The sequence below is a fragment of the Indicator indicator genome, chromosome 15 (assembly GCF_027791375.1).
Source record: "Indicator indicator isolate 239-I01 chromosome 15, UM_Iind_1.1, whole genome shotgun sequence".
NCBI lineage: Eukaryota > Metazoa > Chordata > Aves > Piciformes > Indicatoridae > Indicator > Indicator indicator.
The window spans coordinates 16,041,177-16,067,670 of NC_072024.1; the positions used below are offsets into that span (position 1 = coordinate 16,041,177).

Consider the following 26,494-nt stretch of genomic DNA (forward strand, 5'->3'; position numbering starts at 1 on the left):
ACAAGTAAGATAGGAAGATATTTCATAATATTACAACATTTTTGTGAGAAATACTACAAGCACAATATACTCAGGAACAGAGTTCTAAGCCATCATTATGTGTAGGTAGACGTAAAGCGGTGTCATCAGCAACAATGTGCAGAAACTATATTTATACACTTGGAGATAATCTGATTTAATTAAAGTCATTACTAGAATTTGTTCAGGACCTACTGGCTCTACCCTCTACCAATAAAATTACTCAAAATTTCTACAGTGAAGTGATACAATTAAAACAACAAACTTGTGACAGCAGGAAATTTGCTGAAAGGCACAGCTGACACAGCCCTGAATGTTGTAGTAAGCTACACATGAATATTCTCTTTATTTGTGGTATAGTAGAAGCAGATACATTATGAATGTGGATGCTACTTTCTCAAAATACACCTTTTTTTTTTTACTCTCCCTTCCACACTACACAAGGAATACTGCTACAGTTCAGAAGCTCAGGAATACAGAAAATCAGATGTTAGGGTGGTTGTTGCAATATGTAAAAAGTAACTCAAATTGTGGGGGTGGCTGAGGGGGGAGGAAAAAAAAAAAAAATCAGACACATAGTTATCAACTTGGCTGTTGGATTCCATTTGACATCTGACAGAAAATACTTCAGCTACTTATGAATTTTAAAGTTTATGCTTGCCCAAATAAGCATTAGATTAATAACAACAGACAAGATAATATTAGATGCCATTTTTAAAAGACATCTTTTTTTTTAATTAAAAAATATTTTTCTTCCTCCATAAATAGTATCTCTTCCTGAATAAATAGTATCTATTGCATACTAAATGAGCCCAAAAAGCCTTCAAAGGCAGTAAAAACAAAACCAGAATACTCCAGTAACCCAAAACACTACTTGGTAAACACTAGGTCAGAATCAATCCGATACAATATTGAATTATGACACACTATACACGGCAGCATCTCAGATCATCTTTCCAAGGAATCCAAATGTCATTATGTCATGAATAGTTCTGGTTCAAAACATTATTTCTGAAGAATAGCTCTGCAGCAACAATCCCTGCATTCTCACAGGTGCAGAATGAAAAGGAAAAATACCTAGTCAGTGACATAAAAGGATTAAACAGCTTGTTAAATGAGCAACAGAAAGAGTAACAAAAAATTGCAGGTGAGTGGGAGACTGCTCCATAATGGAATGGTTTTAATGGGGGAGATGTTAGAAAATTTGTCTCAGATGAAAAAATCTTTAGAAAAATTGAGAATGATTAATAAGAAAACACAATGACCAGAGGACATCCTCCCTACACTTTCAAAGAAAGTAAGAAAGGGAAACTAGTGAATTACTAACTATGATGTGTTCTGTCTCATTTCAAACCATTAAACACAATCTCTGGCTTAGAAAGTTCTTGAGATGAGGACTGCTAGACCCAGTACTGTGCATTTATTTTGTTCCCTAGCCATTCCCTATTGCTCAGCACTGGAGCCAGGACTGGGGGTCGATGCTGTAACCCAGTACAGCTGTTCTAATCTGCTGTTCCTACATTAAGGAAATTCTTGCTAAAACAGAGTTACTTTTAGCAAGACCAAGTTAATTTTTGGAGAACACCCAAGCCAAAAGAAAAATCCTGATATTTTACTTCCAACAAATTACAGTGCTTAAATTGATAAAAATAGCCTTTCTGAAGACATGATTGCTTCTCAATCTGCATAAAAACAATGCATGCAGACTAGAAATCTACAGCTCAGGACAAATACACCATTTTATTTTAGGCTGATATATACACACACTACTGTAAAATAAAAACAAAACTGAGTGCTTTGATTCTGCCCTTTGGAAGATCTGTGTCCAAGCTGAAAAGGTCTCCAACCACTATGCACAATTAGGACAGCAGAATACAGTCAGATTTAGCCCTCCAAACAGAATTTCTAAGTATGTCTTTGATTTTTTTTTTTCCCCTCCCAGCAATGAAGGTCACTACAAAACACATAAGACACATTTTTCTGCTTGTTACTGCTTATACAAAATCACAGAGAAAAATATCACATATTTTAGCTTAAATCATGCACAGCACGCTTGAATAGATATCACAACATATTATCAAGTAGTCATTGCATGTATTAGTGGAAAATACGACAGCATTCAACTGTTACTGAAGTTGAAGGTAACTGCTCACCAATTTTAACATGCTGTGGAGTGTTACTATTTCAAATACTGAAATCTCACTATTTATTAAAAAAAAATCTATTAGTATGTGAACAAAAACTGCATTAGGAAAAGAGAGTATAAAAATCTGCAGAAGCCAGCTGTTTTGGTAGAGTGACTATACATCCAAGATACAACTAAACTTACAAATTATGGGATCCATTCTCATAAATTTTAATCAATCTAATAGTTACTAACAGTAAATTCCATCACAAAGCCATGATTTTATATAAACTTAATTCACCCTGCTTTTTTTCCCCAACAATTTTGCTGTAACATGTACTTTTTCTGTAGGTTTTGAAAGGAGTCAATTCTTCAGTCTTTTAGAGAGCACAGCCTTCAGTATTTAGGCTTTAGCCTTAGGAAATAGTTCACTAGATGCAACAAAGTATCCATAACAGATTTATTACTGCAAATGGCAAAAAATAAATATAAATTCAGGTAAGTGTCCTCTGTTGAAAACAGGTACAGTAGTTGAATTATGAAGCCAGTTATTTAGAAGGGCAAATTTTATGTACAATATCTGAACTCTAGGCTTGACTTAAAGTACAATCCCTCGAGATTTTATAATAATTCAAATGTTTAATTAATTCCAGCCTGAAAGCTGAGAACTTCTTCTCCTCCATGGGGGTCATGTATTTTCATGTGATCATAAGATCACAGCACTTTATCACTCATTAGCTAAGTCGTTATACTTGAAGCGTTCGTGCTTAACACATCTTAACTACAAGTAAAACGCATTGATTTAAAACATGCACAGCCATCAAAAAGGTGGCATAGACAATTCTTTCTGCAACTGAGGTCATCTAAGAGCATCATCCAACCATTTCTAATCAAGTCAATATAGTAAGAAATACAAAGAAATACCAATTAATATTTAAGGACAAACAAATTTAAAAGAAAAATTTCAAGCTCAGTTTTATCTTCAAGAGGGAATGATAATGTTCTTTAATGTTTTGATACGCTTTACAAAATTTCATTTTTCACCTGCAAGTCATAGCTGTAACTCATTTCCAGTGAAGCATCTACCACCATTACCATTGCTGAGCTGTCAGTTAAAATGCACGACTTGTATCTTCAAGTATTCATCCATAGTATGAACATAAGACTAAAACCTTGGTCTTCTTCAAAAGAGAGTTATAAATCAAAATGGAATAGGCCCTTCCTACTTCCTGTTCTAAGCCAAGATAAATGCCTATATTAAACCATTTTTCATTTTTTGATAAACAAATACTTCACCAGAATTGGAAAAGAATTAGTAGAGTAACTTTCAAACTCAAGGATTTAGCTTCAAGGACTTTCTTTCATACCAGTAGGACTTTAGCATTGATTACTCATGACTAGAGTAACAGCAAGTAAAGTGGGGAAGTGTTTGCAATTTTGCAAGCCTTTGCTAAAAAAAATGATCAAAGCTTTGTAGGGCATGTCCTGAAATGCCCCTGCATAGAGTAAACCCATGGCCTTTAAACTCATGGCTTTTTTTTACTCATGATTACTTCCCCAAAGCTTTAGAGGAGGAAGGATGGGGAAATTTGTGCTCTTACACCCAAAGATTTCTCTGTCTTGTCTTCACCTAGTGAGAAGGGGGTTACAAACTGACAGTGCAGGAACAGTTGATGTTTCACAGTCCCCTTACACGCTAAGAGCTGACCCTGTGTTGGAGTGTCTGGCACACCGAATGCCGCTTGTAAGATGAGGAAATGCCTCCTCCAGACAAATCTGAGCCCATGTAGCTGCCTCTTGCCCAGGAAACTCAAGTGTCTTTGTTCTCAGTGACCTCTCTAATAGTTTCAAAGAAAGCAGGCATCAGCACTACACAATTACAGACTGTGAGTGTGCAGACAACTATGAACAGATGCTCAAATCCTGAGAGTTCTTTGATAGTCAATGAGGCTTCCTATAAGTTCATAGCCTTCAGGATTTATTTTACAGAAGAACAGAGGAGCTTCCACTACTCACTAAAAGTACATTATTAGGGTGGAAATATTACCTTGGAGTCTCCACTCAACGTGAAGAATGAGGAAAAAGTGGAAAAAAGGAATGAATAAGCAACTAAGTGAAAAATAGCCTGAGTACTTGGACCACTAGCACCCTAATTGTCCATCCATTTGCCAGGAACTTATTTTAAGATTATTGGCTAGTAATAGGATATGCAGGAGATCTTAAACAAGCTCTCTGAAATGTCATACTGGAAACAAGAGTCTAATTTAAAGATTTAAATACTGGGTTAGTGCATTTACACTTTACCTTCCACATTCAGCAAAAGCATGGTTTACACATCTGAGGGAAAAGTTTTATGGTCTCTTCTAGGAACTAAATCCTTTTTACATGTCTTGTACTTCCTAGCATGCACTTGGGCACATACGTTTGATTCTTCTTTTCCCTGACTGACAAACAAAAAGAAAAATGCAAGCATTCATCTTGATAAATAAATTCTGCACTCCAAAGATTCCAAATCCAAATAATGAATGATCTATGTGCAAAATTGGTTCTTTATTAGAGATGAAACTTTTGAGTGAGGATGTTAACATTTTTGTACTTCTGTAAAAGCAAATTCAGAAGTATTTCATGGGTTTACAAGTATTTCACAAATTCACATGGCAAACAAAATAACACTGCTGTTTATGCCCCCTTCCTGGAAGTGTTCTAGGCCAGGCTGAACAGGTCTTTGAGCAACCTGGTCTAGTAGAAGGTGTCCCTGTCCATGGCAAGGGGGTTGGAACTAGACTGTCTTAGAGGTGCCTTCCAACCTAAACTATTCTGTGATTCTAAGCAATAGAATATGAAATTTAAACTTAACACAGAATCTTACTGTCCAAAAAGACTACGCTGGTCTTGCAAATCGAGGCTGACACATGGGACAATTAAGGCTTTTTCAGCATCACCACCTCCATTTAAAGATACCTTCTTCACAAGCAAAAATAGGCACTCTCAAAGTACATTTCTACAAAGCAATTTAGCTGCAAAATAACACCTATTGGCACATTTCCATGTAAAAAATGTCTCCACAATACTATTTCTCCCATAACTTTTGTCTACACTGTACTTAATGCCCTGTTCTTCCTATGCCATACTTCTTTATTTCAAACAATTACCATCACAAAAACAAAACAAAAAAAAAGAGGGAAAAAAAAAAAAGAAGAAACTTTCATTCACCAAACTATTTGCTTAGTCCTCAAACTAAAGTCCTTACAGCATTCCAGGAATTTGCACTGACCAGTACATGGAGAGGCAGACACTACCTCAGCCCTAGCACTCATCAAGGAGTACTAAGGTTCTGCATTTGAGCTTTCATACATACATTCAGTTATATTTAAAATAGTTTGAGGCCTGAGAACTATGTCATATTTGGATCAAAATTAATACTGCTGCAGGGGTTTCCAAAAATGCCCTTGTCATTCATGGGTCACACATTCATGCTAAAAACACCTTCGGTGGTACCATTCCCACCAGCCGGACAGTTCACATGAGCGTATTTGTGAACGCTCCAGATATCAGATTTCCTTTTGCTACGTGCAGTTTCTACTGAATGAGATGTTGCCTGCCTTGGCTTCGCTCAGGGATCACCTGTTCAAGGAAGTCACTGAACTTCTCAGCCAAACAAACATTGAGGGGTGCTTCTGCTACCAATGCAACAAATAGAAGCTTCACATTAACATTTTCAGATACACATGGAACACTGTATGGAAGCTCACTGTATCTTCTGAGACATCTAACATTAACTCCCCCAAATTTCCTTTCCTACTGCTGTTTACCTAAATGTCACTGCTTTTGCTGTATCACTATGGGAACAGTGGCGCTTCCTTCTGTTCCTGCATTGCCACTACCAATCGCTTTTTCTCCACCAAAATTTGCTGCCAAAACATTCTACGTTCTCAAGCTTCAAATATAGCCTCTGACAACAAAATTCACCAGAAACTGTTCTCCAGAAAGCCAAATCATTTCCAAATAAAGACAAAAAAGAAACTGTCAAGAGAATTCCTTAGATCTCATTCTAGTGTTCCTATGAACTGTATTCACTATAAATGAATGCTTCACAGCCTCAAACTTACTTTTTCTTTTGATATCCTTTTAGAGCAGAAACCTATTACACAGGTTGGAAATGAAAATACTAAAAAGGTAAATAACCTGTCCAAGAACACACAAGAAGTTAAGAGCAAATAAAAAAAAAAAAAAAATCCATGTTCGTTCCTATAGTTTTTGGCTAACATCTTACCTACCTTCCTTTACTGGTTTTACTATAGCCTAAATGCATTTTGTTTCTTTGACCCACATTATTCAGTACTCCTTTTACAGAAAACAAGCAGTTCTCTAAGCATGAAAATTAATAAAGCCTCATCCCTAAAGCCTGGTATTGGTTGATGAGTTTTGGTATGACATGTGGGCTCCTGCTGCAACATGCCTGTGGGGGAAAGGGAGAACAAAGTTTCTCCCTCCTTCTTCTCAAAAAAACATGTAAAAATAACTGAAATCTTTGTTCCTGCTGTATTTGGTTGAAATCAGATGCTCTCAGAAGTTACAGTGCTACATCACAACTTGTGGCCTATACATTTTTCATCGACAATGATGAAAGCTCTCAGCCATACAGAACGTAGGACAAACATAAATGTGAAAAGCAGCTGATAGTCTTTTGCCACAGGAGACAAAGTCCTTCAAAAAAGTCACAAATCTAACCTATGCTGACAGACTAGGTCTGTGCATGATCAGTCTACCTATGTTCAATCTGCATTAACTATGGGTGTTAAGCTTGCAAAGCCTCCAGCAAGTTTCAGAGTTCAGGGTAAGGTCTTCTTACAGCATTAAGAATACAGATGGCATGCATGTCTGGTCTTCAGATGGGCTTATGCCAAGACAGCCATGACAATGCAAACATAAAACTACCAGTAAGGTAGCCAGTAAAATGAAACTGAAATCATGTTTTAGGGAATTTCAGATAAGTATCCCATTTAAGACAAAATGTAAAGATACTTAAATACCATCTAGTTGATGCCATAACGTAGAGAAATTTTCTGCTCCACACTATACCATGAGAATTACAGCAGTTGAGGCATCTCAACAGGAGACAGAGATAGCTGCCTTGCACCACTAACACAAGCTAGTCAGACTCTGCACCTGGAAGTATTCATCACTCAGAGTACAAACTGCAGTAAGCATCATTTAATACCTTGAGAACTTGAGAACTTTAGGCACAGTTGGGTTAAGCATTGTCCCTTTTTAGCAGTGAACTTTTTTCTTTCTGTTTTCCTGAAGTCAGTGATGTTAAGAGATTGAGACCTTATTTTAATACCTGTACAAGATCTATATAATTTGCTGAGTTACTCTTTTTCAGCCTTTTCTTGTGCTATAACAAGAAATAAATTATTGAACAATAAAAGCAACCTGAAATCAGAGCTAGAAAGTCTTCTTGGGATGAAGATGAACATATAATTACTTAGATATCCTTTCATGATTTATGCCACACACCACTGGTATGGGTTTTAAAGGATTCTGGATGAATATTTGAAAAAGAAAAAAATGTAATGGCATCATAATAAATCCATCAGAGAGAAAACAGTACTAACAAAATGTCTGATAAACAAAATACAGCTTTGAGGTATTTTCTACTCAGTACCTTGGCAGGATTGCTTTTTTCTGATTAGCTGAGTGGGGTAAGATGCGATCTTGCTGGAGGCAGCTGCAGCCACTGTCAGTCAACCCAGAAAAGTGTAATTATCAAACTACTGAACCTTATTAATGAACATTTCTTATGTTTATGTTCCTCAGCTGTAAAGCCCTTTCCAGCCTTTATGCCATACATCTGTAACTGGCCCTATATGCTGCTTTGTGCTACTGGATCTTTTGCAAAATAGTACCTGGTTGTTCAGAACAAGATATTTAACCTGTCAAGTGTGAAAAAATTCAACATACCACCTGGGTTTTGTATCATATGAGAAGAGAACAATTAAAACAATTGACCAAGTGAATCTTTGGGCTGAAGTACTTTTCTCAATTAAGATACACGGAACAGTAGCCTCTTAGAAAATATGCAATAAACTCAAAGACTAAATTCCAATCTGCAGCAAATCCTTTGCCTAGCATCATCACTTCTGCTATGCTGACCAACACTGACCACAGTCAGCATGAAGTGATTTACCACGTAACAAAGAGCAAGATTCATGTCCTTAATAAGGACATTATTAAAAGGAATAATTCTACAACATTTCAAATTTGCAAGCAGCTCTCTCCCACATGAATAGTGAGCACTGTGAAAAACGTCATATAATGACAACTGAGTTAGACACTGTTCAAACCTTTAGCCATGAAGCTAAACTGAAAATGTACTGGCATCATACTTTTTAATATTAAATAATCTTTTGTACTAGTATCAATGTTTTGTATTAGTATCGATCACTACAGTGACTTTAGAGTATAACTGCCTACTAAACATTAATCAGGCAAATACCACATCCTGGTCAGCTGTGTCAATTTCACTGAAAACATTATTTTCATAGTTCAGTTTTGATCATAAACCTCAAATCTTTAGTTTGCTTCAAATGCTGAAGTCAAGCACTTATGTTTCCGAGAAGAATCACACTGTTTAATCAGGGCATTCTTCAAGAAGAATGGACCTCTAAGAGCACTTTTCTTCATAAAAATTACTGTCAAAATACATAAACAAGAGCAACTGGTAATAGGTGCTACCAAGTGAAATTTAGACAAGCAGGAACTAAGCACATGCTCTTAATCTCTGAAGGGGAATGATATTCTATTTGAAATCATTAAATGGAAACTTTATTGCAGAGGATTACACAATAACTACAAAACTCCTAACATTGAAAAGCAAATCCATCCTAATTAACATTCTCCCACTCTCACTATATATTCATTTAACCTTTCTTCATGAGCCTGTCTTGCCAGATGGTCCAGCAAGAGAAAGGTTTTGGTGCATGACAGGATAAACAGAATCTCTTGCAAAATGAATGGTCAGTCATACCACATATTCAATGAACCACCACTGAAAACCACTAAAAGCTCACCAGATTAGAAAAATTTTAGTTGATCTTAACAGCGACATCTTTTCAGGTGTCCAGGGAGCAGCCTTGGGAAAGCACCCAGAACTGCTCAGCAAGCTCTAACCAACACTTTCAGAAGCCATGGAACACAACTCTGTGGTATTTCAAGACACAGCACTCATGTATATAGGCCATATTAAACCAAAACAAAACCAAAACAAAACCCCACAGTTCTCGATATATAAAATTCTGATATTAAATATCTTTTCTAAGCAAGCAAGCACCCACATTCTGCATAATCTAGAGTCTTAAAAGAGGTTTCATAAAGCAATTCTAAGTAATATTTATGGCAATCTGCTTTTGGTCTGGCACTGATACGTGGCAACATTTGCAATTTTAAGCGTTCATTTTTTTGAGTAAAATCTTCAAAAGTAATCTTCAGGGTTTCCTTTGGCATAACAGCTGTTGTCATGGAATAAAACTGCAGATAAGTATTTTGTTACATTTATATGCTCAATATTGCAGTTAATTACTAATTCAAATGGTTTACATACAGTTTTATAAAGGTTTGTTTGTGGATCCTGCACTTTGGTCACAGCAACCCCAAGCAATGGGACAGGCTTGGGGAAGAGTGGCTGGAAAGCAGCCTAGTGGAAAAAGGACCTGGGAGTGCTGGTGGACAGCCAGCTGAACATGAGCCAGCAGTGTGCCCAGGTGGCCAGGAAAGCCAACAGCGTCCTGGCCTGTATCAAAAACTGTGTGCAGCAGGAGGGTGAAGCAACTGTGCCCCTGTCCTTGGCCCTGGTGAGCCACAGCTTGAGTACTGTGTTCAGTTCTGGGTGCCACAGTATAGGAAAGACGTTGGGGTCCTGGAGCATGTCCAAAAAAGAGCAACAAGGCTGGTGATGGGTTTGGAGAGCATGTGGTTACAAGGAGCAGCTGAGGGAGCTGGGGTTGTTCAGTCTGGAGAGGAGAAGGCTAAGAGCAGATCTTACTGCTCTCTACTACTACCTGAAAGGAGGTTGCAGTGAGGCTGGTGTTGGTCTCTTCTACCAAGTAACTAGCAACAGAATGAGAGGAAAAGATCAACTAAATTGTGCCAGAAGGTTTACACTAGACATTAGGAAAAACTTTACAGAGTGGTGAGGCATTGACATAGGCTGCCCAGGAAGGTGGTAGAGTTGCCAACCCTGAAGGTGATCAAGAAGCTGTAGATGTGGTACTTCAGGATTTGGTTCAGTGGTCATGGTACTTGAGTTACTGCTGGACTTGACCTTAAAGGTCTTTTCCAGCCTTAGTGATTCTATGATTCTACAGCTTTTTCCAGAGCATTTAAAAATTAACTTTTTACACAAACTATTGTAATAGAGCAGAAGTACAAACCTCCAACCCATCTTAGATCTGAATTACAACAGTTTTTATGCCAAATCTGACTATTTTCCCATCAACCATCCAATGGATCCAGCAACTGATAAGATTATTCTGTGCATTTAGAAGTACACAGATTTACTTCTATTGTGACCAGCCTATAAAGTTTTGCACATTTATCAAACAAGGGAGTAAGGGAAAAGAAAGGTGGGGAATCACTGCACCTCACAGCACAATTAAAGTAGGGGAAGAAAGCATTCTACCACTGCAGTAGTATTCTGTTTGCAAGACTGACTTCAGGCTATAATAGAAAAAAGAACTCTTTCTGGTGTGTACTGTATCTCCCTAGGCAGTTTGCCAGCAATGCACTACCAGCAAATCATTTTAAGGAGACACAAGCCCTTAGCAGGAATTCCCCACAGGAACAAGATTGCAACTTTGAACATGGAAAAAACATTTCCTTTCAAATGGGAATGATTAAGTACAACTTTTTGTAAGGCCTTGTGGATTGGATAACTGAGACATTCTCTTGCACTAAAAAAAAAAAAAAAAACAAAACACTTTTTTTTCCATTCCGATTTTTTTTCCATTTTTTCTTCAGTGTCATTAACTGAAACCTGTAAAACTGTGGGCATTCTTCTCATACCCTTGCACCCCTACCTATCTATACTGAAGTAACCAGATCCTAAGTCCTATTAAAGCACGCAAAAGAAAATAATAAATAAGGACTAGTTTATTATTCCCAAATCCCTACAAACCCAAGTGCCCTTTCTACCAGTTGGAAATGGCCAATGGTTTTGGTCATATCTTTCTCTCAGTAATGTCCCTTTTCCTAAGGGAGAGCATGAAATACAATTTCTGTTCCATCCACTGGTAGAGGTGGACTTGATCCATGCTATCAACTTTGCCAAGAACATTCAAGAGCTATTTCACACCACTGGTATAGTGCAGAGCAGACAGAATAGGCCTAGAAACTGGCTGCAGGACAAAGTGAGTGTAAAACACTACCAGCTTGGGATTTACATCTATTCTACAGAGCTGTGTATTACAACACAAAGGAAAAGTTTTCTAAATATATGAACTGCAATAATCAGGTAATTCATACTACTGCAAATTTTGGGCTGCCAGTAATATTAAAAAAAATAAATTTAAAGATAGGGCTGAGCACAACAGTACCAATTTTTTTAATAATCCCCTTGCAGAAATGTCATCTATTAAGGAATTCTTGCAGTTTCATAAAGGTTACTTACTGATGCACACTGTCTCATCTGGTAACCATCAGACAGCTTTACTATTCATTTTCAGAAGAATAAGTCAACTTGCTCCACTGGTTAAACAGTTATTTCATGGTTTTCTTTAATGAAGAAACAGATCTCAGTGTAATCAATATATATCAAGAATAGCAGAAAAGAAAATTATCAAACTATCTCTCAGAGCACTTACACATGCATACAAACACAAAAACGGATCAGAGAATTCAAGTCTCTTCATTGTTAGCTTCTGTGAACAGGAAAAGGACTGCACCTAATATTTGGGGTTATTTTCAGATTTAAACTACTGACTTTGTCACAAGCCTTCCTGATTCACAGTACTATCAATGGATTTCACTGAATTGAATCAATCATAGAATGGCCTAGTTTGGAAGGGACCTCAGTGACCATCTACTCCAACCGCTCTGCCATGGGCAGGGGCACCTCTCAACTAGACTTGGTTGCCCAAGACCTCATCCAATCTGGCCATAAACATCTCCAGGGAGGGGGCATCCACAGCCACTCCAGATAAACTATTCCAGAGTCTTACCACCCTCATATTGAAGAACAACTTCTTAAGATCTAGTCTAAACTTACTCTCCCTCAACTTAAAACCATTCCCCCTAGTCCTGTTGCTAGAAATCCTTACAGCAAGTCCCTCTCTAGTTTTCCTGCAGGCTCTCTCTAGGTACTGGAAGGCAGCTATAAGGTCCCTTCCAGACTCTTCTCCAGGCTGAATAACCTCAGCACCCTCAGCCTATCCTCACAGCAGAAGTGCTCTGCAACATATAATTCCTGTGACGTATCAGTTACGATTAAATCCAATATTTTTAAATCACTTTCAAATTAAACTTTATGACATTTTCCCTTAGAAAGAATTAATCTTCAGTACCAGTTCTTAAGTGCTTAGTTAAATACACACAAAACACTAATGTCTCCATCATGTTTTCCCATGTGCAAAATGAAATATTTTCAATAGAGTCCCAACTGTCTTGCATCTTTCCTAAAAAGTATGCTTGGGTGACTTTATGCCAGATAGCAGAAACATTAGAGAAAGCATTAGCTAAGAATCCAAAGGTAGAAAATGATTAGAAACATGCTATCAAAAAAATAATTTAGAATGGACATGTCCTAAGTGAAGTGAGAGACCCAGGCCCCAAAGACTGAAGTAATAAACACACCAAAGACAGTAGATATATGTAGAAATCTTTCTGAAATATATCACAGAACATTTCACAATTAAACAAATATCCTTACAATTATTTACTAACTGACATTAAAATTAGTAACATTTTACAACAATGCCTTCAGGTAAGCTACATGCAGAGGACAACTGAGTGCAAGGTAAAAACCAACAACCTTGTCAATGGATGGATTAATTAGTCATGTAGCTTTAGAACTGAATGAGTCATAGGGTTGCTAATGAGATAAGGAAGCCTGACACCTCTAAGTCAAGAGTTCAGCAGGTTCTTAGAGTACTCTCCTGCTGTGCCCTAGATTGAAGGCACAACTAACAGTTCAGGGACAACACTGGCTTTCCTGTTGCTGAAAGATCCACCTAAAGCTGCTTAGAGAGGAAATCTTTTCCTGAAAGATAGGACACAAACATTATCTTTCTGTAACAGTGTCCTCTACTATGGCTCTCCCAGTCCCAGCTGCCTGAGAGAAAGAAGAGAAGGTGTCCAGGATCATCACCCAGCCTGCTCTGTAATCACAGGCTGGAGAGACCTTTTAAGGCAGAACCTCCCTCTCGGAGAGGGCTCACCATTGAAAATTGTCATCAGAAACAAGGTGAAAGAATCCTGCTCTCAATGGCATAGAGTTCAGTTATCCTTTGGTTTCAGCCCTTTATGCATTAGGCTCAAGCCCTTTACTCACATGACTTTGCACTTGCCAGCTTGCTGTAATTTATGCACATAAGTACCCTAAAATACACAGGCTCTCAACTTCCTCAAGCAGAAGACTGCCACCAGTGGAAACCTTCAGTGTCTAGTCACAAGAGATGCAGTACACCCAAAGCTAACTCAAGTTTTTACAGACTCTCTATGGGCAGGTACCTTCCTATTGGTCACATTTACTTGGGGGGGGGGGGGGGGAAGGGGGGAAAAGGGCAAAACAAACAAACAAAAACTAATAACAAAAGCTCTTCATCATGTCCAGAATCCAGACTTGTATTCTGCCAGTCTGCCTGAGCATTGAGAAGAAGCCCAGTGCTAGTCAGACCAATGGGAAAGTCAGTAGCAGGCAAAGCACAGGAGAACAGAAGATGGTACAGCAGGATGATACAAGAAACACTGAAGTGGGAGAGTGAGACGGAGCAAAGTATGCTGCAGAAGAGGACAAACAGAAGAGTAAACACAGAAGGAAGCCAGATGATACAGACAATAGATAAGAAGAAAGAAAGAAACAAGTGGGAAGTTAATGGAGACATGAAGGGAAATGACATACTACAGACAAAGGATTGCAGGGGGGAGGGAGAAAAGACAGAAACAAGGGAAAGGTATATTCAGGAAGCCTGTCCTGCCGGAAACTGCTTCTTATCAAGCTCAGACAAGAAGCCCTTCCAAAAGAACAGTTGAAACAAGCATAGAGAGTTAAGAGCACCTGAAACTTAAGGCAGATAAAAGAAACTACATTGACATATGAATTAGTGAGTTTATGAAGATTTCAGCCTAGAGTACACTGCCCCTGTTCTGCTGTAAAAGAAAAACAACTGTTCTAGCTCAATAATAATGTCACACATTCAACCTGCAGAAGAACTGGGCCCACTTATTAAAGTGACTGATTAGAGGCTAATTATTAAGTAGAATTCAGGGTCAACCTCAGTAACTGTTTTTCCATTTCATCAGTCTGTATTACACTCCACGTGGTATAGAACAGCACAAGAGAACTACTTGATTCCAAGTATAGAAAAGATCCCCTCCTCCCGCCTCTCCTGGCACACGCTAAAGACGCATAAAGGTGTTTTAATGGATCCACTCTGCAAGAAGACAGCTGTAGTACACCCTCCACTCTCAGAATGGCAAAAAGGCAAAGCAGAAATCTAATCTTGTCTACTAAGATGAAAACAGAAACAAAAATTATAATGGAAGGGTCTCCTATCCTAAAACATTGATGATTACCTTCTGCTTAATTTAGTCATTAATACCATGAAGAAACTTTTTCTTGCTTCCCTAAGTTATTATAGGTATCTTGTGTGCCACAGCATATCGCTGTCTGTCACAAATACTGCAATAATCACAACTTGCATATCAGCAAAGACGAGGGACCAAGACAGAGACAAACAAGTGTCCCATCCTTACACTTAGCTTGCAGTGTCAGTTTTCTATAAACAAGGGTGTGGAACCTTCTCACCGACATCTAAAGATATTTAGGATTGAAAACTGATTCATGTTCAAGAATAACAGATACCAAAGATACTCTATTTTTAAAACTAAATATAAATATGCATAGATTTGATTTTCTATGTCTCTTAAGACACTATTTACCTGTTTCTTATAATCTATGTTATAATTAGGGTTAATTCATGCTAAAACTTCTTTTGCCGTTACTACTGCAACAAATAACGGACTTTGTGTTAATTAGACACCTCATGTTGAAACATTGATGAGAAAGTAAGAACAGGGCTCACTCAGAGCTCAACCAGCAGTTAGGTGGTTGGCATATGGTCAGTGTTTCACTGGCTCAAAAACTCAGACTCAGAAATTGTATCTCGGGTTACTTTTACAAGTCTTGAAATTCCATCATACAGAAACTGTCTTCTAACATCCCATCACAGAGAGGAATGAATAGCTGTTCTGCACACACACCCTTGGATTGAGGCTGCCACTGCAGACTTCCTGAAGTCATAAAGAATGAATGCCTCAACTGCTCAAATTCTCATATATGCAAGGAGTCTTTTCCCTAACAAGAGCAAAGCTGGAAAAGTTTCCATTTCTAGCTCCCACTTAGTGTTCCACTGTTTTTTTGCCCTCTGGTGCCATTACTTCCTCTACCTATGGCTGATTACAAATTATGTATATTATGTATTCACCAAAAAGCCCTCACATGCATAAATATTTAACTCTTCTGTTCACAAACAAAAATCTAAAAAAACCCCAAACAAACGAGCCTGTTCAGCCAAGTAAATTTCATATACGTATAAGTGGGGTGTTCAAGACCCTTTCTAATTAAAACGGGTAAGAATCTTTTACTAAAAACAAATGTGCCATTTATTTTTGCTTAGACAAACCTGGCAACATTTAAAAAAAAATAAATCAGGGATTAAAATGTCCGTTTCTTCCTAAATCCTAGCACATTGTAGAATTAGGTCAAAAATACCAGACGTTAGTCTAACAAAACCAATGCTAAAAACATTTATTTCAAAACGATTAGCCTGTGACACAAGTAACTGCTTTACCCTTTTCATCTAATGCTTTATGAAATTAGTTATTAGCGGATCTCCTGGTGGACTGACAGCTATGGAGATTTGTGCCCTGAATTTCTCAGGGGAATGAATTAAAAAAAAAAAAAAAAAAAAAAAAGGGAAAGATAAAGGCTAAAGGCTGTTGGCTGGTTAGATGCACAGCTGCATAAATCGTTCTTTACATTGACCTGGATTATTCTGCCTATCGCCAGCATATTTTTATTGCTCTCATTTGCATAATCTTGATAAACAAAAAGAAATATACATAAAATGGGTCACATGTACAGTATCACTTTCAGGAAAATAAACAAGCTTTTACACTACAAATTACACAAATATGTTTACAAATAGAAGACCTCATGTCAACCTAAATTTTCCAGGTGAATTAATCCAAAGTTATCTACTTATTGGTACTCAATTATTTTTCTGAACAAGCCTCACATCCCCCCCAAAAAGTCACCCGTAGATTCAGTGCACAGAACCTCTGAACTCCACTATTCCAAGGTGGTGCTTAATATAAACAACTAAATTATTGCAATGTAATTCATTATTACCCCTGAGAGCAATAGTTTTTGTAAGTTAATAGGGGATTAAAACAATTAGTTTTCACTGTTGTTTTCAGGCACAATGCCAGTATAATATTTTCAACAGAAGAAATACATCTCTACACATGACTTACTGCAGTGTCATTCCTTTTCTGAGATCAATTACAACAGCAGTGACTACTTTAAAATTCCCACTGATGTTCCTATCATTTAAAAATGTATTCATGTAAAAATTCCCACCATCCTCTCATTGAAAGCTAAAGTATCTAATAAAATACACAGATAAATAATATCACTCAAAATTGAAAAGAGACTAGACAAGTATGCTGAAAAAAGCAGTATAAAACTTCAGGACTGAAACAAGTGTCAGAAACTGCTAGTAAATATATTTAATCAACATTAAGTGATGGAAGTTAAAACTTAAGTTTTTGTACAACATGATTATAAATATACATGCAGCATAAGATTCATGCATGTTCCCCTCCAAAGAATTTTACAGCTGAAAAATCTCATTTTATACACATAAGGAAGCACATATTAAATACTGAAAAAACAGAAAACTATTTAATTTACATCTTAAAGTATCACTATATACCAATTATATTTTACTAAAATTATCCATAGTTAATACAGTCTCAAATACAAGCAGCTAATCACAACCACCAAGTTCCAAGCATAGCAAACTCATAAAATAAAAAGCTCAGGAGTACTTACCAAATTATGATTAGTTGAATTAGAATCATCTTCTGGGAATGGGATGTAAACAGCTAAGGCCACACAATTGGCAAAAATAGACAGTAGTATAAATATGTCAAATGGTCTGGAAAAATCTTGTTAAGGAATTCATTAGCATCTACAAACTTTTAAGCCTACTTCTCATTTCAGCATCAACAATTGTAAAGTCTTACTTCTAAGGCAATCTTTTGACCAAGAACTATGACAGACACTTTATCCCCTTTAGCCATACTGCTATAGTGTATTATTTGTCATCACAATGATCTTTCAACATCCTCTTTTTGGAAAAAAAAAAAAAAAAAAAAAAGAGAGAGAAAACTATTAGTCTGGCTGCCACAGAGTACTTGATATTAAATTCCAGAGATTAATAGAATTATACACTCTTAAATCAATTTGCAGGTCATCATGGTAGGTAAGGAATACTATCTGATCTGGTCTGTCCTCATATTCTCACGTAAGCCTCATTAATGTTAATACATATGTGCTTGCCCAATGGAGGAAAATCATTGGGGATCTAATTTGCAGTAGGATATGAGAAATATTCCCAGCAAATCACAACTGTTCCCCTGTATGAGAGCTAGAGAGCTGTACAACAGACACAAGAAAATTCTGAGCCCCTTTCCTGTCCCTGAGCTAGACTCCTGAGCAATGTTGTTCTGGCCAGGACAGATGAAAGTTTAGGTGAGCAGATTGGAGAACGAAGTTATTTTCCTGTCTTGGTAGCCACACACTCTACCTGACAACAGCAGGAATTCAAGCTGCACATTTTATGCTATATCTGGATGACAGCAGTTGAAACCTAGAGATATCCTTTGTCTTCCAGAAAGAAAAACACTTCTTAAAATTAATGCCTATGACACCTCTTCCCCCCCTCCCATCAGTTTATCATTAATTTCCCTTTCCTCCAAAATATTTCATTTTCTTGTAACTACAGAGGTACCCAGATGACCCTACTCCTGGAAGTTTGTAAAGGGAGTATTTTAAACTTTAGCTATAATTCTTGACATCCTTTTCTCAATTCAATGAGCAACTTCCTAGTGCATGTCTGTAACAGTACCATAAAAGAATGAGGGAAGAGTACTGAATGTACTCAAAGGCATATTTTTGTTAGTTTAAAATGCTTTTCCTGAAAACAAATTAACAAGTCTTACAAAGCCCACGTACCCCTTAGGATCTGTTTGTTTGTTTGTTGTCTTACAAAAAGTTTGTTACCTCAAGGGGTGAGTTTATGTTCACAAAGCCTATCAATATCAACAGCTGCTACGGTGTGTACAAAATAGAAGCGGCAACATTAACCTTGACATGCAGCATTTTCCAGACTGAAATGCACAAAAGATACCAGTGCAAGACTGACAACCTTGTTTTATGAGGTAGTGCTACTGGGACAAATTCAGCCCTGAGTATTCCACTTTAGATCCATAGTAATTTCATTTAACTGACCTTAGCCAAGGAGAGACCAATTTACTGAAATTAGTTGGACTTCTACCAGTTTAAATGAAAACAGAATCTTTAATTTGCAATTGAATTATGTTCAAAGAATTGAAAAAAACCAAGCCCTTATTGCCAGGTTGGCTGTTATATTTAACAAAATGAATTTTACTTCAGTAATCTGCTCTCTTGAGCAGCTGTTTCCTGTCACAGAGATGTTGCCATGGCTAATAGGCAAACATTTTCCTCCTCATACCTCAACAAAAATGTTTTCTATTTCAAATCATTTCTTGAGAATTAAATATACCAAATCATCACGCTATCAGTTCTGTCAGGAATCCACATACTTCCACATTACAAGCACTGCACTAAAGATAAAACAATCCTTCCCAGCATCCAAGTCATGACTAGAGAGCAGCACATCTGATCTCCTATCTACAGATGCACATGCTTCCAAATATGTTTGGTGGTAGACATACACTGTAAAAGTTCAGAAGATTAACATATTTCAGACACTTGTATGGACTTTGAGCAAGCTCTTGGCTTGGTTAAAAATCTTTCCTACTTCTAGTACTCAGAAAAATAATCTTTTTAAAGAGATTTCTACATCTGACTCATTTGCCCTAATGTTAATACATTGAATTACAGCATGAAAGGCACAGGTTTGACATTTTAGGTCATCTCCCAGTTGAGTGCAGGATGCATCCCTGTCCATTCAAACTTACTTAGAAGGGCAACAAATGCAATATAGGTATTTGCTGCAATATAAGGTAATTTTGTAACTTCATAAAGCTCCAAAAATTTTCCCCCACCTCCTCCAAGAAAAAAGGAATAGCTGTGAGCTTCCCTCTGACTTTGAGACAGCTACTCCTGTACAATTACATTCTTTGTCACTATGATACAGCAATTTAAGCAAAATTAACTACCAGCAACATTAATGGCAATTACCCACAGGTGCGTGAACTAATGTGTTAGCTCCAATGCTGTAAGAGATGCTGTAAAACAATCCTCTTGAAATAATCAGAAAAGGCTAGGAACAGGTTGTAAAAACTGAAACTGCATGAAAGGATACTTCCATTCTACTAGACTAATGCAGGCTCTTCGTATTGGGTTGTTGAGAGATAAACAGAAAAGGGCACGGGGTGGCCGACTGTTAGACGTATTACCCTGTTTTTTGCTCTTGGCATATTGCTGGCGTTTTCTTTGGGACAGAGATCCTACAGGCTGGGCTGTGGTAGTACTCATATTTTGGGCAGCCTTTGCTTGTCTAGCAGCATCGATTGCAGCTTGCCAAGATAGAACAGTTTGCTTGGATGGTGCTGAACTGTTTGACTGAATAGCTGGTCCGTCACCAGGGAGAGGAATTCTGGTGCTACTTGCATAGTTCGCCTCTGTGGGACAGAAGGAAAAAAAGTACTTGTTTACAATTTTTTACATGAAAACGCATCCCTATTTTTGACAAAAATATTACTCTAAGACCTCTTGGCAGTGTGATGCTTCCATTGTATATAATACATAACACAAGCGTATGCACATATGCAAATGACTGAACAACCACAAAAAATGCTCAGGAGTCATTATTGTAACTTCAAGTTTAGTGCAAGCATCAATACACTAACTCTTCACATTTGATTCTTCTGCTTACTGAATTTCTTCCTACCTGGATATCAACTTTCTTGTTGTCATCATGTGTATCCATTAAAACATAGCTACTCCTTAAGATCAACTTTGCAGTAGCACAGCATTTACTATTTTCTCTTCATTTGGGGAAAAAAATATGTAGCTGTTCAAAATTCTTATGCATTGTTCAATTAAGTATAACCCTGCCATGGGGCAGGGAGAGAAAGGAAGTCCTGTAAACACCTTAAATCTTGCCCTGGTCTGCATTCTGAACAAAAAAATGTGGATGCCTCCCACAAGGGAATAAAATCCATTATTGTCTGCTGGGAAACATGTTCATAAAGCACTGGTAGCTTTCATGCTAGGAATCACAAGCACTGTAAAGGGATGGGGACTGAATTTGCTTTTTTCACAAGGATCTACAAAACAAACTATATCTTCCAAATAACACTAAAGTCCTCTTTATCCAGATGACAGCTGAGGAGCCAACCAACACCTCCTCGCAAGGATCCTTCCTCGCGAGCTCTCTGACTAGAGCAACAGAGTCTACTCCTACATGCACCTGTAGGAAGGAGAGACTCCTGAGTGCAATTCAGAACTTGAAGATGCCTGGGTGGGGAGAAAAACACGGAGGAACGGCACCAAATACGTTCTGGGAATTAGGGCTGGCAAGGCAGGATGACTGTGAAATGGATCTAGCTAGGCAGGGGAGAAAAACAGCTCCCCAGCCATCGCTGCTCGTCAAGTAGCAGAGCCTCAAAAAGCACTCCCCTCCTCTTCCAGACGGGGGGAACAGACCCGGAGGAAGACGCGAGAGCCGCGAACATGCGTGGATGCGGACGAGCCCGGCCTCCGCGTCCCGCCGCCCCGCTCCGCTCCTGCCCGCACCGGGGGCGAGGGGCCGCGAGAGCACTAAGATGGCTCCCAGGATGGCGGCGGGGGCACGGGGGAGGGTCACGCCGCGGCCCGCGCGTGTCGCCCACGGGGGTGGCCGGGCCGGCGCGGGGACCCGGCAGCAACGCTGCGAGCGCTGGCCAGCGGCGAGCGGTCGGCGCATCAACAGCTGGGTGACACGGGGTACATAGCCGCCTCGGGGGCGGGCTGGTACAGGGGCAAAGGTGGGGATCGTTCCTGCAACGCCTCGCTAGAGCATCCTGGCTTACCACCCTCCCCCCCGCTTTTTTTTTCCTCTAGATGAAAAAAGCAATAGCACAGCCATCTCCCCCGCCTTCCGCCTGCCCTTTGGGATGCCACGAAACGCGAAATAAACCACCCACCCATTCATCTGTCTATCCATCGTCTTTTTAAATCGATAGTTGAAAGGAAAACAAAGCCTGGGTGCCTGCGTTCCCCAGGGCAGCCCATGCCCACCGACACAGGAAAAATCCCAAACTTGCTGCTAATTGATAAGAGAGGAATCGTTTAAAAACAACAGTGGGGGACGTAGCAGCGCCGGAGCCCGCCGGTGGAGGAGATTAATGCCAAGAGCCCGGGGTCTGTGCTCGCGAAAGGGCAGGGGCTGGGCACATCGCTCTCACCGCGCTGTCCTAACCCCCGCTGCCCTCCCGCCTCTGCGCGCGAAAGCCCCCGGGGCATCGCATCTCCGGACAGGTTTATCCACAATTACACAAATAAGAGAGGAACGCAGACCAAGCTGTGTCCTTCTCCCGCACGGCCAGCTGATATTAATGGCCTCGGGTCAAGAGGCGGACACACATAAACCCGCTCCCATGTTAGTCACACGCTGCGGGCAGCACCTCATCTTGCCTTCAACTCATTCCCTTTCCTTCCCTGTCCCTCCTCGAACCCAATCGCTCATACCTTCCCCATCCCAAACCTTTCCCCATCCTCAACCCTCTCCTTAATCCCCCCCCAATACCCGACTCCCAAATCCCTCATAAATCCTCCCCCACCCCCTCCCACCCCACAGCTCCGGGCACACCGCTGCCCTTGGTGGTCGCTCTGGCTCTTACCTTCGGGGTGCTGCTCCGGCTGCTGTTGCTGGTGCATTGTTCCCACTTTCTCCAGTGTGAGAGGAAAATAAAAAAAAAAAAACAAAACCAAAAAAGGGCAGAGAGGCCCCCCCACCCCACCCCGAGCCAGGTGTGCGCTGCCCGCTGCGCTCCCCGCTACCCGACCCCCATGGTAGTGACTAGCGACGTGCGAGGGGCTGCTCCTCCGCCTCCTCCGGCTGCTGCTGCTGCTTCGCCGCTGCCAAATCCCTCAGAGTTTGGGCCAACATGACACTCACATCCGGGTGACACGGGATCTCTCCATCCCTAGCAACCCGGCTGCCGCCGCCTGCTCCTCAGTCCCCCTCCTGCTGCCGCTGCCTGCTCCTCAATCCCCCTCCTCCTGCCGCTGCCTGCACCTCCTCAGTCCCCCTCCTGCTGCTGCCGCCTGCTTCTCGGTCTCCCTCCTCCCGTCGCTGCTCGCCGCCGCCACAGGGTTAACTCCCTCGCTGCTGCCGCCGCCACCTGCTGCTGCCGCGCTCCCGCGGCCGGGCCGGGCGGGGGCGCGGAGCCGCTCTCTAATCGCCTGGAGCTCCGGCAGCCGCGAATAGAGCTGCCGCTGCCGCCACCTTAACCCCTTCGCCGCCACGCAGCACCTCTTGCCGGCCGGACTCTTGCCCCCTGCGCCGGCTTCCCTGCCGCTCAGTCCTCCCTCGGGCATCACTGCTCCACAGCAGTGTCCTTCTCCTGCACAGCCAGATGGTATTAGTGGTCTTGGGCCCGGCCCCGCCGCCAGCCGTCCTGTTCTCGGGCCGCGCAGCGCCCCGCGGACCCCCGCCCGCCGTTAGCCCTTTCCCCTCCCATCCGACTCGCAGGTGTTGGTTGGAGTAACGCTCGGGACACCACCGAGACCTGGGAGGCTTTAACATACTCATTCACTCCGGCCACCGTGTCTTTCGCTATTGAAAACTCATGTCCCACCTTCCTCGTCCCACGCCACTCTCTGCCTTTGCCTCTCACCTCGCGGGGCCCACGTTCAGCCTCTGCCTTCACCTCCTGGGAAAGCCAAATCGGTTAATCCAGCCCTGAGCTCTCCGCTTTCCGCGCCAGCCTGTTGGAACGCTACCATCCCGACTCCAGGCTACCTCTGAGATTGTCAGAGTTAATCCAAACAATTAGAGTAAATTTGGCCTTGACACTCAAAACCAAAAACAACAACAACAAAATGTTGTTACCTTTAACACACTGAAGAACCCTAAAACTTTCATTTAGGTTTTGGTTTTGTTTCAACCGCTTCAGCAGTCTCGTGCAGGACACAGATGGCTGGAGGGGCCGTCAGGTGTGCTGCAAAGGGAAGGTACTCAGGACAGCTGTCTCCACTTACTGCAAGGTGGCATTTCAATCACTACAGAAAGTAATTAATGAAATAGAAGACAGAATATAGACATACACATTCAAGACAGAATTGATGCTTCAAGATTAGTTTTCTTTGCAGTGAATATCTTTCCAATATATTTAAGAGTATTTCAGGATACTTTTTTGGACAAGACATGATCAGACCTGATGGGTTTGAATCTAGCTCTGACAAAGATGGTACTTTGTTAAGAAAACATTTCAGAAAAACTATTTCTACTATCCCTTTACCACTTCCTTACTCAAGTCCTTGTCTGCTCTTCTAGCCATCCTTCATCCACAACTATCTCCACTGAATTACTAATAAAAAGCAGCTACATCCAGTAATTAGAAGAGGAGCAATAAAACCTTAACACTGCCAATAATCTCTGGGGACCTGGTGAAGAATGCTCATCCTCTAGTTTTATAAGCTCTCTGTTAGATGGAGCCTATCCCTTTTGGTGTTACCTTTGTAACTGAAAGGATAAAAACAAAAATTAGCACTAAGGCTCGTTTACAGGTAAGTCCTTTGAAGAGAGAAAACCCCAGTGCCACCTCTTAACTTCAGTTTCTACACTTCTTTTTTTATAATCTTCCAACCCAATGGTTGCAGTCCTGAGTCAATCTGGTTTGGTTTAATTGGGAAGGTACCACTACCAGTTGACAGGTTTCTCTCATTACAGCACATGTTTTTTCCAAATTAAGACTGTCTACTATGTACTTAGGCACTTGCCTTAAATGTCCATGAAAGTCACTAGAGCTTCTTTTCTCAACAGTCAGATATTTAGGTGTCAAAAATGTTTGGTACATATTCAAGTGTCTAAATCAAGACTAGTTGCCTAACAACCACTGCAGGCAGTGGAAGTAGGGACCTAACACTCAGGAGGAGTAACTGACTAGCCTGCTTAGGCACTTTGCAAATTTGAACTCAGGTATCTAAATCATGGTTTTTAAATGAGTCTTATGAGGTTAAGCACAGAGGCACTATTGAGTGGTTCATAACAAATAAGGCCTGGATCTAACATAAAAAGCATCCCATAGAAAAGGGCTGCTTCCCTTGCCAATGTTTGAATTAAATTCCTGCACTATGGCCTCGCTGACACCTATTTTCTACTCATCAGCCCTTACAACAGCAACATGTACTGGAAGCTACCAAATACTCCTCAAAAACAGATTTCATAAGCCTCCCAATAAATCCATGAAACACAGAGAAAAATTTCTCACAGTTGGTCCAAGCCTGTAAGCATATATTTCTGCAAATTTCAAGAGCTAACTGTCCCTTTATTGCTAGATCCAGTTATCTACTATATTTACTAAATCAAAATTACAGTTAAAAAAGAAATGTAAATCCATTTAGAAATTTTTGAGAAAGTATTCAAGAACACTGATGCTATTTAGACAAAAGTGCTAATTACCAAAACCATCAGTTTTCCTCTAAAGAGACATTTCCATTCTTCTTCTAGAGAGGAGTCGAATTATTTCACCAGGATTGCTTCATTTTTATATCCCTTTGATATTAGTTTGCTCATTCCTGAATGAAACGACCATCATTATATGGATGTTTTAGAATATGTACCATAATAAGTGATAGCATTTTGAATGGAAACAACCACTGTTCAGAGAAAAAAAAAAGAAGTATCATACACTCTCTGCTGCGCCATATTCAGTGTGCTTCATTTATACGCTAAAGGATGGTGGAGCAGGGAACAAATACATTTATTATTATTATACATTTATTGCAGATTTGCGACTAAGTTACTATCGTTTCCCCCTCAATAACATTTATTGCTTGTCAGGGATTTATTCTCTGTAAGAGAGAGGCAGCCATAGAAGCAGCTTCTTGTGGACCTCATAGGAGCGGAACCCCATTAAGAATTTAGGAGCGTTGTGCAGAAGGATAAACCTACTTAACCGAAACTTCAGCCACCATCAACTTGTGGAGCAGTGCACAGCAATACTGTGCAGCTGTTCACTGGAGGGGGAAAACACAAATCCAATTGCAATGCATGTGGGAGGAACTTATGTAACAAATACATAATTTTATAACAATTGGGAAGCAACACAACCAGCCTAGTCCTTAACAGGGCAGGGATTCACTCATGCAGGTTAATCCACTATTAATTCTAATAGTCCAGCTGAAGTTATTAGTATGCTAGTATATACTAAACAATTACTCTCCTTATACATGGGAGGAATATTTTAATGAAAGATGGCTATGTTGCAAAAAAGGATTCATTCTCTTCCATGTTACATGTTTCTTTTTTTATTTTGCATACATTTTCAGGTGCACCCTCTTCTTCCTTTTACCTAAAGATTTCTATTTTCGTCCTTTTTGTTTAAAGTATGGTAGAGCTTTCTTTTGAGTATGAAGATGTTCACATTTTTATCTAAAATGACCATGCTGAAATTTAAATATATCTCTATATTGTTTATGTCAGATCAGTGAATTTCATCTTTCTGATGTCAGTACAAGTAATGGTGAGTCTCCAAAGAACTTAAAATAGCACTTTGTTGTTATGAATCTAGTTTATATGGACAGCTATAAAAAGTAGATACTTCTGAAAGCCTGTTAACTGGGATCTCAAAAATAGATAAAAATGTGCATAA

At 39.9% G+C, this 26,494-nt stretch overlaps 1 protein-coding gene across 1 annotated transcript in view; it reads right to left on the reverse strand.

The window, feature by feature from the left end:
* Window positions 1–22,553, reverse strand: part of CACNA1D (calcium voltage-gated channel subunit alpha1 D) — a 185,011-nt gene extending 162,458 nt beyond the window's left edge. The window contains exons 1-3 of the mRNA XM_054387621.1: window positions 22,517–22,553; window positions 19,996–20,314; window positions 17,475–17,580 (exon numbers count right to left, since the gene is read on the reverse strand). Coding sequence (XP_054243596.1) covers window positions 17,475–17,580; window positions 19,996–20,314; window positions 22,517–22,553 — 462 coding nt within the window. The remainder of the gene's footprint in view (window positions 1–17,474; window positions 17,581–19,995; window positions 20,315–22,516) is intronic.
* Window positions 22,554–26,494: the final 3,941 nt, after the last annotated feature.